The 14,987-nt window shown below is 46.3% G+C and overlaps 1 protein-coding gene across 1 annotated transcript in view; it reads left to right on the forward strand.

Annotated features, from left to right (window-relative positions):
- NOTCH2 (notch receptor 2) overlaps positions 1–14,987 on the forward strand; it is a 124,895-nt gene that overhangs the window by 47,094 nt on the left and 62,814 nt on the right. The window contains exons 3-4 of the mRNA XM_080915930.1: positions 8,890–9,149; positions 10,283–10,618. Coding sequence (XP_080772056.1) covers positions 8,890–9,149; positions 10,283–10,618 — 596 coding nt within the window. The remainder of the gene's footprint in view (positions 1–8,889; positions 9,150–10,282; positions 10,619–14,987) is intronic.

Genomic DNA, 14,987 nt, shown 5'->3' on the forward strand with positions numbered 1-14,987 from the left:
CATCTTGCCCTTTGGCATCTGTTAAGAATGTGAGCACTGGACAGCTGAATGACTTCCATATGCTAGTCACTGTGTTTGGCACATAGGGCATAGTAGAGAATAATTCTTGTCTATTAGAGAAGATAAATAATTGTAGTAAAGGTTAATGCACTGTGTCAGATTTATGGGAACATAAAGTGGGGCTGTCCCTTCCAAGCCTTCTCTTTCCCTTTCTCTCCCCCTTCCCCTTTCTTCTCCTTGTAGCTTCCCTTCCTCCCCTCCCTTTCTTTTAGGGGGTTAGGGACAGGGTCTTATTGCCTGAGCCTCCCAAGTGTGCTTATAGGCAGCATGGGTCTGACCAGCAGGAAGTAATGTTTAGGCAGAGGCTTAGAGGAATTTCAGGGCGTGGTTGTGACAGAGGGTGGAAACAGTGGGGCTCTGTGACTGGCGTGTGTGCAGGCCTGGCATGAGGCATGTGGGATTGTAGCATGTTCTTTGAGCTGGAGGAAGCTGAGTACAGAGAAAATACAGCGCTTGAAGAAAAGCTACATTGAGCCAGTTGTTTCAAGACAATGCACCAGGTCAAAGTCTACCAGGAACTCAGGAATCTTCCCAGGGCTTGGGAATGGTACACGGTGCTAGAGGCTTGCATAGCATGAGCAAGGTCTGACTCCATCAGCAGTGATGTAAAAGTCACTCACATAGACTGTTAGATTATCATAACAGCATCTTGTGTACATTCGAATGTGGATCAGATACAACTAAGTGCTGTAAGGAATGCTTGTCAGGATTACAGATCCATGCACGCTTCTACAGCACAGCACTTAGAACAGGCGTCTTCTCTCAGACAGTTTGTCAGTTATAGTGAAGGTGCTTCTTGTGAACTCATGTGACTAGAGCCCATTTGTGGTGTTTTTGTCACATTTGATTTTTTTCCAGGGCTCAGGCCATATGGCAAAAGAAAGATGCAGAAAAACCATCTTCTGCTACAGCAAGGACACAAGTCACAGCCATGTCTGTGTGTCCCAGTTCCATCGTTCAGAAGGCTGCCGAAGGGCCTGGGCCCTCAGCTGGATCTCAGAGCTTGGATAAATGAGCTTAGACTGTCAGCTGGAAGATAAGGGCACTCACAAAGTTCCCATGTAAATAAAGCATGCCTTCCCACCGCTGGCCTCATCCCCTGCTCCAGCCTCCGACGTAGGGTCACACTGCCGTGAATGAGCGGCTCCGAGGCTGTGCCTCTTCAGCCTCTTCAGTTTGGATGTCTTAGAGTCAGTGTGCTTATTGCTTTATTCAGATGAGGGGTGGGAAAACCTGAACACCTGTGAACCAAATGAGGTGGGGCTCCAGAAGACAAGCCCTGGCCTCCCAGCTCCCTTGTTGGTTTTTTCCTGTGGGAAAATTTTAATTTGGAAGCATTCAGCTAATGTGGGAATCAAGATTAACATTTTCTGAAATACTTGTACAAGAAAGGCAGAAATGTGCTGTCCAGGAAGCAGATTTACATAGTAGAAAAAACGCCTGCCTTGCAGTCTTTGTGTGTTAAATGTGTGAGTGGGGGGGAGAGGGTGTGAGAGAGAGGGGAAGAGTGAGTGAGTGTATGTGTGTATATGTGAGGGGGAGGGAGGGAGAGGGAGTGTGTGTGTATGAGAGAGAGAAAGGAGGAGGAGGGAGAGAGTGAGTGAGCATGTGTGTGTATGAGTGTTTGTGTGTGTGTGTATGTGAGGTGGGGAGGGAGAGAGGGAGTGTGTGTGTGAGAAAGAGGGAGGGAGTGTGTGTGTGTGTGTGTGTGCATGAGAGAGAGAGAGAGAGAGAGAGAGAGAGAGAGAGAGAGAGAGAGAGAGAGAGAGGGAGGAGGGTGTGTGTGTGTGTGTGTGTGTGTGTGTGTGTGTGTAGGGTTGATTGTATACTGTTGTATACTAGTCTTTGTTTCCTTTACATAAAACCAAGAAGGCCCTAGAAAGCATGTTTTACCACAAACCACCCGTTTGGGGCTCCACTCTGCACACCAGCTCTTCCCCTTCTTCCTGGGTAAGGTGTACTGTTCCCTTCCTTTTTCTTTATTTCCCTTTCTTCTTTGGCAGAAGCAGTGGGGAATGAGTGGGAGTGGAGGTTGTGGGAAAATGCATATGATAAAGCAACTTCTATTTTCTCTTATTACCGGGAAGTTAACCGTAGGTCTGTGCTTAAAACAAAACACCATACAACAACAGTCAACAAGTGAGCACAACCCCGTTGGTTACCTTTGCAGAGTCGCAGAATTAAGAGGTTGATAGTCCAGTGGGATGTGGGGCCGAAGCTCTTGAAATGAGAGGCACGTTGAGGTTGCTGTGGCCTGGGCTATTGAGCGTAGCAGAGGCTTTTAGACTGGAGTCCAAATGCTCTGGGGCACCTCGATGTTTTCAGCCTGGCTTTGGGAATTGAAAGTTAAGTAGGAACTTTCACTGGTTACTGCTAGCTTTGCCTGTTAGCAATTACTTTTATCTACTTTAAGTGGGGAATGGGAACAGGGTAGGGGTGGGTGGCGGTGGCAGGAAACCTGGCTGGCATCATGGTCACAGGAAAGAACAGACTGATTTGGGGCCCTTCAAACTATAGACCTTTGTTACTGACCAGTGTTTAATTTGGTTTGTGGGTTGTTATCCCCCCACCCCCCATGTACCTTAATGACCAGTCCCCTCCGGAGCTCAGCGGAGGCTGGAGGCTGGCTGCCACTGTGGAGTGGAGGGCTGAAAGGCCCAGAGCAAGAAGAAAGTGGGTTGAAAGCTGAGTTCTGGTTAAAGAATTTTCTGCTGGAAACTAGCCCAGAGGGAGTCAAGAGGAGCTTTAATGAGGAGCAGCTGCACTTTGACGCAGCCCACAGGAGACATTTTCCCCTCCGCTCCACATTCTGCAGTTTTTGAAAACTCAGGATTTTGAAATTGCTGTTGTGTGAAGTACGCCCCTCCCTCTTGTGTGTGGTGGGGCTTCTCTTTGTTGTTGTTTTTAATGACCAGATCCTCACCAAAAATAAAACTCCTCTAAAAAGCAAAACAAAAGGGTTGCAGTACAGCCGGGGCACAATTAGGGCTCACCCTGCTGCTGGAACATTTGGTGGGGAAGTGGGGTGAGCAAACCCTGGTGTTCAGTTGGAAGCGAGCTTCATTTCCTCCTCAGACTTCACCCATGCCGGAGCTGACAGAGCAGCTCGGTGCTTTGGGCTTTTCTCCCGATGGGTGGCTATTCACTTGGGACATTTTTCTGCCCTGAATTACTGGGGAGAATGCACTGCAGCCATTGCAGATAGACGATAGGTGGGAACTGCCATTCATGTCGTGCTCCATGTCAAGAATGCAGGCTACTGTGCCTGGGAGAGGCAGGGCCTGGCTGTGTCAGGGGGCGGCTGGAAAGGAGCACTTTTGGATGGAATCTTTTCCACTGCTTTTCTCTCTTTTCTGCTGTCACCCTGTTTTCCCATGTGCATGGGAAGTGAACAGTAGGTTCTTTTGTGTCGTTAACAGAAGACGTTTAAGAAATAGGTACTGGCCGTAGCCATGTGGACCAGGCAGTAAGCATCTGTCCGTGTGGATTTGCCTGCTGTGCTCATCTCCTAAGAACAGACTCACACCTGTGGCTGTCTGGTTCTGCTATCTTTTACCTAGCATAATAATGCTGTAGACTGTGTTAGGAGTCCATCCCTTTTCATGGCTAAATATTTTATTGTACAGGTATAATAGCTTTTATTTCTCTACTCATCAAATGATAGGTATTTGGGCTATTTCTACCTTCAGCTATTATGAATCATGCTAACATGAACATATGAACGAACACTTTATATGAAGAATGCTAGTACAGACATATGTTTTCAGTTACTGTGGTCTGTAGGGTGTGTTGTGTGGCAGAAGTTTAGAGAAAGATGTATCTTATAATGGAAAACTGAAGACCATTGAAGCAGCAAACCCGTAATTTTACTTAACAATACACAACATTTACCACTTGCTTAGTGTTCTCAGTACTGTGGTGATGTGAAGGCCCCCTGAGGGCAGGCGCTCAGACTACACTACAGAGAGAGGGTCAGTGCTGTGCTTCAGACTCCATGGTGAACCAGATCTGCAGTCCAGGTTCTGGGGTCGTACGGGCTCCGCAGCAGGAGCAGCAACAGATGACAGAGTAAAGTCCTGCCCTTCGGTGCTGTTGCAAGCAGGGGCTGGTGATTGCCTCTTAGGAATATTTTAAAAATGCTTATGCCATTCGATAGAAATTACCTCACACTGCCTTAAGCTTCTGCTATTCAAGGATGCTTGGAGGTGGGAAAAGAGCCAGCAACAAGATGTCTGGCCCGAGGCTTTAAAGATGATCAGAACTGCTGTCAAGAGGGAAACTGAACATGAGTGATAAGCGTTACAGGAGTTCAGTCAACAAGACTGTCAGACACAGGAACTGTATATAACTTAAAGGGATTAGATAAAAGCAATGCCAAATTATGGCCCTTAGGAAATTGGTAGAGCTGAAAGTTTTCTAGGAAAATGATCTTTTCCTAACGTTTGTCTTTAAGTCATTAGCAGGACATATCGTGATAGGTAGTGGCTTAGAAAGCTGAGCTGGTGCCCTAGATGGTGTCCTTTGGAATCTGTTGTGTTTAAGTCGTTGTAACGAGGACAGACAGTCAATGTATAGTAGAGAGGAGCAGTGTGGCCCAGACCTGAGTTGAAAATGGCTGTAAGGGAAGAGGAAAAAGGTGGACTGACTCAGGCAGGCCTTGTGAGAGACATTCCAAATGGTGTAGGAAGTCACCCACAGAGCTTCCAGTGGGAATGGGGACCCCCTTACAGCGAGCAGAGGAATGTCTGCTAAGCCTGACCAAGTCTGCACTCTCAGAAGGTGATTGGAGCCTGCAAAGTTGCAAGCTGTGTTCTAAGCAGTAGACATGGCTGGAAAGATAGGACTATCTGCTCACTGAGTCCGAGAAGCTTGCTTGCACCTGGATAGAAAGCTTTCCTTCGTAGAAAGGAAGGGAGGAGGGACACAGTTGAAAATGTAGGTTAGAAGAGACCTGTATATATTCTGAGGTAAACGTAAAGACATAGGAATGGTAAGCCCAGGACATTTTAAGTAGGAAATAAGTTAGTCCTTTCATATAAGCAGAGGTGGTTCTACCTGTGGGCTCCAGAGGCCCCATTGCTGCGTATCATCCCCAGGACTCAGGAGAGAACCTGACCCTGCACAGGGACTAAGGGCTCCATGTTCTTCCAGCTTATAGCTTCCTCTGTTGGCCCTCCGTATGCCCTTAGGTGTGGCAATACAGGGTCCCTTGCTGATCCTTGGATAAGCCATGGTTGCTTCTGCCCGTAGAGCCTTGGTACTCTGTCCCTTTGCTTTGCACACTTCCCTCTAGTCAGCCACCTCAGGTTTTCCTATTTAAGGTTGAATTGTCTCTCTTTTCCCAGAGGATGGTGCTGGGTCCCTGGAACTGGAGTTGTAGTGGTTTTGAGCCACTATGTGGGTGCTAGGACATAACCTGAAGCCGCTAGGACATAAGGACAGCCTCTGCTCTTAACTGCTGATACATCTGTCCATCCCCACATTCCTTCCTGATTTATTTTTCCTTCTGCCTAATGTATCTTTTACTATCTTGCTTTTGTCCTCCGCTAGAATTTATATTCGTGAACACAGGTTTTTCTAGCTCATTGTCTTCAATATCAGCTGGGGATTGGCTCCAGGAATTCCACAGAGCCTTTGTATAAAGTTATATAGTATTTTTTATCCAACCTGTGCATAAACTCCTACATTAAGCCATCTGCACATTACCTTTAATGCTTAAAGGATGTTAGTGCTGTGTAATAGCTTTCACAATATATATTCCGGGAATGGCAAAGCAGCTGAACATGGCCAGTGCAGATGCCATCTTGCCCCTACCTGGACATTTTGACCTGTGGTCGGTTGAGTCCTTGGATGCTGAACCTATGCGTATCCATGACTACTATAAAAAAAACGCCTGGCACACAGTCCGTATTTGCTAAGTGTTTGCTCTAACAGTTAATTAATGAGTTTAATATTTTTTGTACTGAACTGGTAGAGTATTCTTCATCATCATTAATGTCATGATTAATAAGCATATTGGATGCTATTAATAGGCTCCATGTCTTCTCTACTAAGGAATTGGCACACTTCTGCAAAGTTCCAGGGACTAAATATTTTTGTGGGCCATGTGGTCTCACTGCAAAAATTCTACTCTGTTGTGGTAGCCATGGCCATCTGCAAATGAGCAAGCCTGGCAGTACTCCAACATGACTATTTATGGATGCGGAAATGGGAATTTATATATTTTCCAAGTATCACAAAATATTATTTTTTTAAGTTTGTCAAGCATCTACAAATGCAAAGACCACTCATGGTTTATAGGCCATACGGAAACGGGCCACACCAGACCCCTAAGGCATTCCTTGCTTTTTTCCCACTGTGGCCAGCTTCTTAAACACTCTCTACTTAGTGGAAACTTATTTTCTATACTTGATAGGGAATGACTTTTTGGATTAAACGCTAGAAACAGAGAATTCAGAAATGCATCTCTGATGTCCCAGAACTTTTCCTTTTGACCCATTTCTGTTTTCTTGGAGACCTTGTTCTCATTGTATGCTCATGATGTTGACATTTAAATGAGTTTGCATTTTTTCAGCCAGTGCCACATGGCAGTGCTTGGGGGTGGCATAACAGCTGAGCAGAGCTGGGCAGAGCCCACCCGGGTTTACAGGCACAGCATTATTCACGTGGTGCATGGTTCCCACCCTGGAAGATCAACAGGCCTGATGCCCAGAGGCCTGTTGCTGTGAGTGGGAGGTGGGATACAGTTTCTTCGCATCTCCACAACACATTTCTTGAATAAGCTGCAAGTGCTTTTAATAATCCCTCGCAGGGTTCATTTTAGCTGTGCCACATGGCTGTTTTCAGTTCCTTTATTTAAGGGGGAAAAAAATCCAGCAAAGCGCCACAGTCTATTGTCAAAGCAAGCTGTGATTGGGATAAGGCATCATATTTTCCTCAGCAAGCATGGAGAGAAAAATGGTTTTTATTTGCCGAGCATTTTAATGCTCATAATATTTTTTCCCCCACATACTTGAGTTTGCCCAGTTCTCACACAGTCCCATGGTGTAAGTAACTTTTTAACTATTTAAGATGTCAGCGAGGAGAAGCAGTCAGTCCAAAGCCACTGCACCTGGACTCTTCTTAGAGTTCATTTATTCTTCATGTCTGCAAGTATCTGTGTGTGGGTATGGCCATGTGAGTTTAGGGAAGCCAGAGGCATCAGGTTCTCCTGGAGCTGTAGTTACAGGTGCTTGTGAGCTGCCTGATGTGGGTGCTGGGAACGAAACTCAGGTCCTTTGCAGGAACAGAATGCTCTTAACCACTGAGCCATCTCTCAGCCCCGACACCTGGGCTCTTAACAAGACCTCTGCCCTTCTGAAAGGCACAGCCATTCTGATGGTTTCATCACGGTGAACTCTGCTCCCTGCCTGTCTGATGAAGAGTCTTGTCTGCTCCTCCCCCGCCACAGTACTGTGCATAGTTCTGGGAAGGGGCAGGAGGCGTTAGCTGATGACATCACCACACTGTCCCTGTTTACCAGCTATTTTCTCCACCAGTCATTATAGCTACTGCGCAATTCTTCTGAGCATGTTGTCTTAGTTCCCTGGTTTCATGCCTTCCTCATTTTCTCAAAAACCTTACGGCTAATGAGGTGTCCTCGGTGTGCTTGGTAAAAGCAGGAAGGAACTCAATGCTCCCAATCTTCAGAGAAGACATGGCAGAAGCCGTGAGGGTGAAGGTTTGGTTTAGGGATGTTTTAGGTAGTAGTGGAACAGGTTTCTATATCACTTCCTTGTCCTCCAAAAAGTAAAATTGACAAATAGGTCACTCAGTTATCTGGGGTTCCAGCCAAACAGCACACATTATAGGTAGAAGCACAGTCTTTGTGTTCTTTTTATTTAGTCGTTAGTGGTTCCAGTTAAATAACTTTCCTTTCTGCTGCTGCTTAGAGAACATTTCTATAAGAGATACGTGTGGTTAGCCGTGGCTATGTGTCTTACAAAGAGGAACGGCTTCTCAGTGGTCTGACTGGAAAATAGAGGAGAAAGTTATTTTGAAGCAGAATCTCATGCAGTCCTGGTTGGCCTCGAGAACAGTATGTAGCCTAGGATGGCCTTGAACCCCTGACTCTGCTTTCCCCTCCCGAATCTTGGGAATGCAGGTATGTCATCATGCCCAGCTAGAGTGTTATCCTTGAATTATTTATTCCCCTGCTATACACAGTTGTTCATGTGGCACTTGAGATTTTCTATGCATTCTCAATTGTACCCTGTTTTACATTTGCTTATTCATCAACAGTTAAGATGTCTCTTTGAACCCTTCCTGAACCTTCCTTTCTTCTTAGTCTCAGCTGCCTGAATGTAACCCTGAGAACAGATACCTACCATTTCCTAGTACTCAGTTGAGAAGGAGCCCATGATGGCAACTATATGTTAGCTGGGAAGTCTAGAAGGTTCAGTGTCCGTGTTATCATGAGAGTGTCTTAGTCCCGTCCATTGCCTCATCAGAGTGACACAGTACAGCCACAAGGAGGCAGCTCAGCACTCTATAGAGAGACCATCTCTGTGCTGGTGGACAGACGTGGTGCCTGCTTTTACCTCTGAGGAGGGATCATGCTGACTGGCTGGAGCAGATCCCACTGGGCCAACCATCTGGTCTGTTACCTGCCAGGACTCACAGTGACTTGGGGATATAGTAGTTCTCTGAGCCCTTCTCCTGCAGTCAGGGAGTTTGTAGGTTGTTTCACACTTCAGTATTTTCATGTACAGCATCATTTTCTGTTCTTTGAATGCATAAGAGATCAGGTGTTTTTCATGGAATCTTTTATTTTATTTTTTTCCAATACAGATGTCCAGAGGGCTTCTTAGGAGAATATTGTCAACATCGAGACCCCTGTGAGAAAAACCGCTGTCAGAATGGTGGTACTTGTGTGACGCAGGCCATATTGGGGAAAGCCACCTGCCGATGTGCTCCAGGGTTCACAGGGGAGGACTGCCAATACTCAACTTCTCACCCCTGCTTTGTGTCCCGCCCCTGTCAGAATGGGGGTACCTGCCACATGCTCAGCCGGGACACCTACGAGTGCACCTGCCAAGTCGGCTTCACAGGTATGGCTTCCACTGGAGCCTTGCTTTCTGGTCTCTCCAGTGACCTGCGCTCTGCATTTTTAGTCCTCAGTGCCCCGCCCTGTGTACTTCTCACGGCTGTGATAGAGCACCTCGATCACATCAACTCCGAGAAGAAAGACTTTCTCTGTGGTTCTAGCAGAAGGATGCATAGTAACTAGGAAGGCTTGGTGGTGGCTGGTCGGTTTTCAACCACCAATAGGAAGCAGCGCAGGGAAGAAGTGGGAGGAGACTGCAGTCTCATCGGCTGCCCTCACCGATGGGCCTCCTGTCGTGGGGTCTCCATCTCCTAGCAATTCTGTCACCTCCCCAAACACACTGCCAGCTGAGGACCAACTGTAATTTTTCTCCCTCACACTGGGCTTCCCCAACTTCAGTGTACATTTAGCATGGTACAAGTTGGAATATGGGGCTAGGCTCAGGGATACCTAAAAATCTGTTACCAGGTAAGTGTTAGCTGTTTTAAACAGGAAAAGGTTATGGTATGATTACAAGGGCATAAAATGTGTGAGATCCTTTATGTAGTACAGAAAGAAAAGAATAACATTCTAAAACATTTTTCATATTGAGGCACTGAGAATCTTTTCATTGTAAGATGGACAATCAGCATGTCCTCTACCTTTGGAGAGTTTGAAAGGACAGAGAAGAAAGAAAAAAAGGTCAGATACCTTGAAGTAATTACTTAGACACTCAGGAACTGGCTTTTCCAGTTTCTCAAACTCTTTCTTTCCCTTCAACTTAGTGAAAGAAGGAGAAATGTTTGTCATTTTGGCCCCTGCCAGAGACACTAAACCAATGGTTCTATAAATCTGCAAGCCAAAATGAACAGAGTACTCAGAAAATTAGACTTCATCCATTGTGTTTGGAGAAAATGTAGTGCTGACTTGTTTCTATCACTGAAGAGCTCAAGTCAGTAACCATATAGTGTGGAAAATCCATGTTGTTTTCATTAGCAGACATGATTGAGAGCCGGTGTGGGGACCCAGCCTTGTTGCTGTGGTGGCTGGCACGGGTTAAAGGAGACAGCACTCTTTAGAGTGGGCATCAAAGATGGTTTGAAGAGTGTGGGCCTGGCTTCCTCTGTGAGTGGTACTGAGTTGTTGCTCTTCCTTTAGGGAAGCAGTGTCAGTGGACAGATGCCTGTCTGTCTCATCCCTGCGAAAATGGAAGCACCTGTACCTCTGTGGCCAGCCAGTTCTCCTGCAGATGTCCTGCGGGCATCACAGGGCAGAAGTGTGAAGCTGATATCAATGAGTGTGACATTCCAGGACGCTGCCAACATGGTGGCACCTGTCTCAACCTTCCTGGTTCCTACCGATGCCAGTGTCCCCAGGGCTTCACAGGCCAACACTGTGACAGCCCTTATGTGCCCTGTGCACCCTCGCCCTGCGTCAATGGAGGCACCTGCCGTCAGACTGGTGACTTCACTTTTGAATGCAACTGCCTGCCAGGTAAGGAGTTGTCTCGGCTCTCGGGAGTGGGGACAAACCAGTCTCAGGATGAAGGGGTGAGAAGCTCAGCACCTCCTTTAGGAAGAAAGCTGAGGAAAAGGGAAGTGAGAGCTTTGTGTGGGGTGGATTGCTGGCGACGAGGGGTTTTATGGGCTCACTGTGGTCCATAAATAGAGCAGGGGGTAATTCTACATGTCAAGAGTTTATGACGATAAGTGCTTAGGAAATTGTTTATTGTCCCTTTTGGAGAAACAGCTCCAAGAAAGGGCCAGGCAGATCTGGAGTGGGGAAGACTATGAGAACCCCACACTTTTGTGTGTCTCTGTGTGTGTAGTAAGTAAGTGTAAGCTAAAGTGACACCAAGACAGGAGGATCAGCTCCCTTTTATGCTTCTGCCCCAGCAGAATAATAACATCTCCAGTGTCCCCTCCTTGACTTGGTGGGGAGGGTAGCCCTCCGCCATTGACATAGGAGTTGACTCTCTCACCTTACCATGGGGATGGCCCTTCCCACCTTCAATCTGGAGACATTTGAAAGAAGCTATTCTGTTAACCAAGGTGTTTTCTGACCAGCTCCAATTGATATTGTGGAGAAACTGATCCAGACACAATACTTTGCCAATCTCTTGGCTGCTCAGGGCCCTAGGAACACACACAACCCAACTCTGAAGCACAGAGGAGTTGTGTTTGGAGGCCCAGAGCCTGGTGTTCCTTAGAGGGAGAAAGGGGCAAGCCTGGCCAGCTCACTTCACTCCATATAAAAGTAACGAGGATGCTGAAAACCAAGAATTTTGATTGGGAGCAGAGCACAAGCAGCTGGAGCAGATGAATTACTAAGCAACAAAGATTCTGTTTTTATACAAATACCCTTAGCACAAAAACAAAAGAGAAGACTGCGTGTGGGGTGTGTGTGTAATGTGCTAAATAAGCAGGATTGCCTCAAAAAGAGGTTGTGCAGCCCGTCTTGGAGTGGGACTCCTAGATTCCAGCGTTGAGAGTATGGTGCACATGTAATGGGCTTGTGTGCTTTATCTTTAGAAGATTAAAGGTCATAGGTCAATCCTTAGTAAAAACCAAATGGCAGTTTAGTTGAAACGTTTCTTGGTTTATTTATTTTATGTTTAAGAGTGTTTTGACTACATGTATGTCTGTACACCACATGTGTGTCTAGTGGCCAAGGAGGTCAGAAGAGGGCATTGTAGTCCCCAAAACTGGAGTTACAGGTAGTTGTGAGCCACCATTTGGGTGCTGGGAGCTGAACGTGGATCCTCAGCAAGTGCTCTTAACTATGAGCCTTCTCTTTAGAGCAGTGGTTTGCAACCTTCCTAATGCTGCCACCCTTTTACACAGTTCCTCACGTTGTGCTGACCCCCAGCCACAGAATTATTTGTTGCTACTCCATAACTGTAAGTTTGCTACTGTTATGAGTCATAATATAAATATCTAAGGTGCGGGGTACCTGATATGTGATCACAAAGGGGTCACAACCCACAGGTTGAGAACCACTGCTCTAGACCCAGTTTGTGGGTTTAATTTGGTTAAACTTCACTGACTTACCCAGTGCCCTTGCTACAGCAAGCAGCATGTCAGAACTCTAGGTCAAGCAGCCACAGAGCCACGACATGAGGAAGTGCGTTTAATCATACTGCTTAGTTTTCCTTTCAACCAAGAGTAGATAACACAATCATTCTAGATGCTAAATAAATGTTTAGTAGGAATTGCTATCACCTATATTATCATGTGGAAGGAAAGACTGAGATATCTTTCTTTGCACTTGGATTTGTTTGCATTTTAGGACCTAAAAACAGAAATAGAAATATAAACAACTTCCTTTGTAAATATTTTAATATTGCAAACATTCAAATAATCTAATGTAATGGCCCAAGTGGCTCATAATTGAAGCTAGTGTGATTTATGGCTGGGGACCGGGTGCCATTTTTAGTTTCAAGAAAATTGCTTATAATAGTTGCCTGGAACAGGAGGCTGGTTTGGCAGCAAGATATTGACAGGAAGTTAGAGCGGTCAATAAAGGAAGTCTTTAGCTGGGAGAGTGATTATTCACCCGCATTGTTCTGCATTGTTATCCTTGAGGCCTATAAAGAACCTTAGGGAATTCTGAGAGTCCAGGAAAGGCTCATCAAATGATAACAGCAGCTTCTCCTTGAGAAAGGAAATAACCAGGAATTCCACAGCCAGTGGACTGCCCGGGCTGGGGTGGGGGAAGGAGGTTTGGCTGCATCTCCTGCTGTGCTTGGTGTGTGTGTGTGTGTACACATGCATGCTTTGTGTGTGTGTGTTCTTGAGCACACTCATGCATGTGTGTGCACGCATCTCTAATACGTTGCAGATAGGTATTTTTTGAGTTTTCTTGGGAAGTATCTAGAGTCTGGCATGGTAAGTCACTTACTGAGTTTCACAGCTGATACTACCTATAGAAGCAGGCTCCTGGAACCCAGGCAAGTCACTTCCAAAGTCAGCAGCTCCCGGTGTGTCTGGTGGCTGTCACATTGCTCATCTGCTTCTGAGGCTGCTTTGGAGTGTTTGGCAACTCATTAAACGTTTTGAGCAGTTTGGATTAAAATTAAAAGTAGTTTACTTTATGAGGAGAAGAAGACACTTCCATAATAAGCAATAGTGTTTGTTTTGCATTAGCCCAGGTATATGGCTCACAGAGCAGAGGGCGTAGCTCTCCAGAGTAGCGCTTGCCTTTTGGGATCACGAGATCTGAGACAGATAACTACCTTCTGTATAGAAGGAGTGGGTGGTGCCCAGCACTGTGAGCAAACAGGCACTTCCAGGGTGTGAAGACCTCATGCTCTCCTCCATCCCAGGCGAGGTCTGGGCAGTGCTCGCTCAGGTTTCCCTGGGGAATGGATTTTTCTCTTCCACAGTTCTTTCTGACTCTAGTTCCCTTCTCACGTCCCCTTCCTTGCCCCTGCTCTGTACAAGGGATTGAGATGCTGCTAAAACAAGGATCTATGTGATTGGCACCCCAGTTTAATAGAATTGACATTTTAGTTGTCGCAGTGGGGCACAAAGCAGTTTGTCAAGGTCTCCCGAATCTCTTGCATTGCTACAGCTGCCACAGCTCAGGCCTTTGCATTTCTAATCGTACTCTGACCGCTGCATTTAAAATTACAGCCGTCCCCTCCAGCCCCTTAATTACTGGCCCTGGCCTACGTTTTTGTTTTCTTCTTCTGTGACACTTCGAGTCCTACTGTATAATTTGTACTCTGTCATTTCCCTCTTCATACCTGTTGTTTATTGCCTGTTGTTTTCAAGCTCAGCTCAAGGTCAGGGTACTTGGTTTTGTTTATTGATCACTGACCCAAACACCTGAAAACAGGACCCATACAGACAGGCCCCACACACCTGACCGCCTGACTGAGTGTAGAATCATGTCAGCGTGGCGGGTGTAGCCGATCTCATTTACTGTCTGGATCCCTGCATTTCAGGTCTGGCTACTGTTGTCCAGGGACACTATTGACACTGCCTAAAAGTGACTTTGAGTGGTTTCAGTTCTGAAAGTCGGAGAGTAGCACATAGTTAGCGATTGTGATATAGTGGTTAAGGTGTAGCTTCTTCCTGCAGAGAGCACTGTAGGTGCTGTGTTGACTGTAGTGTTGCAGGACCCACGAGGGAGGAACTCATACTACAAAAGTGATTCAGTTTGTTCAACACTGAGAGAAATGTTCACAGTTAGAACGGATGGTCCTAGAAGGTCCTGGCTCTTTTTTTCCTTTCTCTCTATACTGTGACTTCTCAGAATGCCATCTGGTGTGTCCACTGCTGTCAGAGGAAGCTTGTTCTTGTAAAGGTGCAAGGGCCCAGATGCCGTGCAGGCGAGTAGATGTCATCTCCTCACAAAGTAAAGGGCTCACACGTGTGTGTCTTCTGTGTGCTCTGTTGTTGCACAGAAATACAACCAGCAGTGCTTCCTTCTGCCATTCTTACACTCAGGAACATGTGCTCTTCTCTTGCACGTTCTGATGCACCCACACTGACACACACACAAACACACACAGGCACACACACATATACTCAGACACACACTCATCCACACAGATACACACACACAGACACACCCACACAGACACACACACATACAGACACACACACACACACATACACAGACACACATATACACATACATAGACACACACAGACATACACACACAGACACACAGACATACAGACAAACACACACAGACACACACACACTCCCACAGCTTTACCTTTGTGAGATTTCTTCCCAGCTTTTGTCCAGCTCCACATCCCCACCTTTCTGTTATTCCTGAGGTCTCTCAGTCTGGCCCGAGTGTCAGCTCACTGCTTCCCTTCTCCCAACTGCTCTGCACCCTCCCTGAAAG

This window comes from Micromys minutus (assembly GCF_963924665.1).
Source record: "Micromys minutus genome assembly, chromosome: 4".
In the NCBI taxonomy this organism is placed as follows: Eukaryota; Metazoa; Chordata; class Mammalia; order Rodentia; family Muridae; genus Micromys; species Micromys minutus.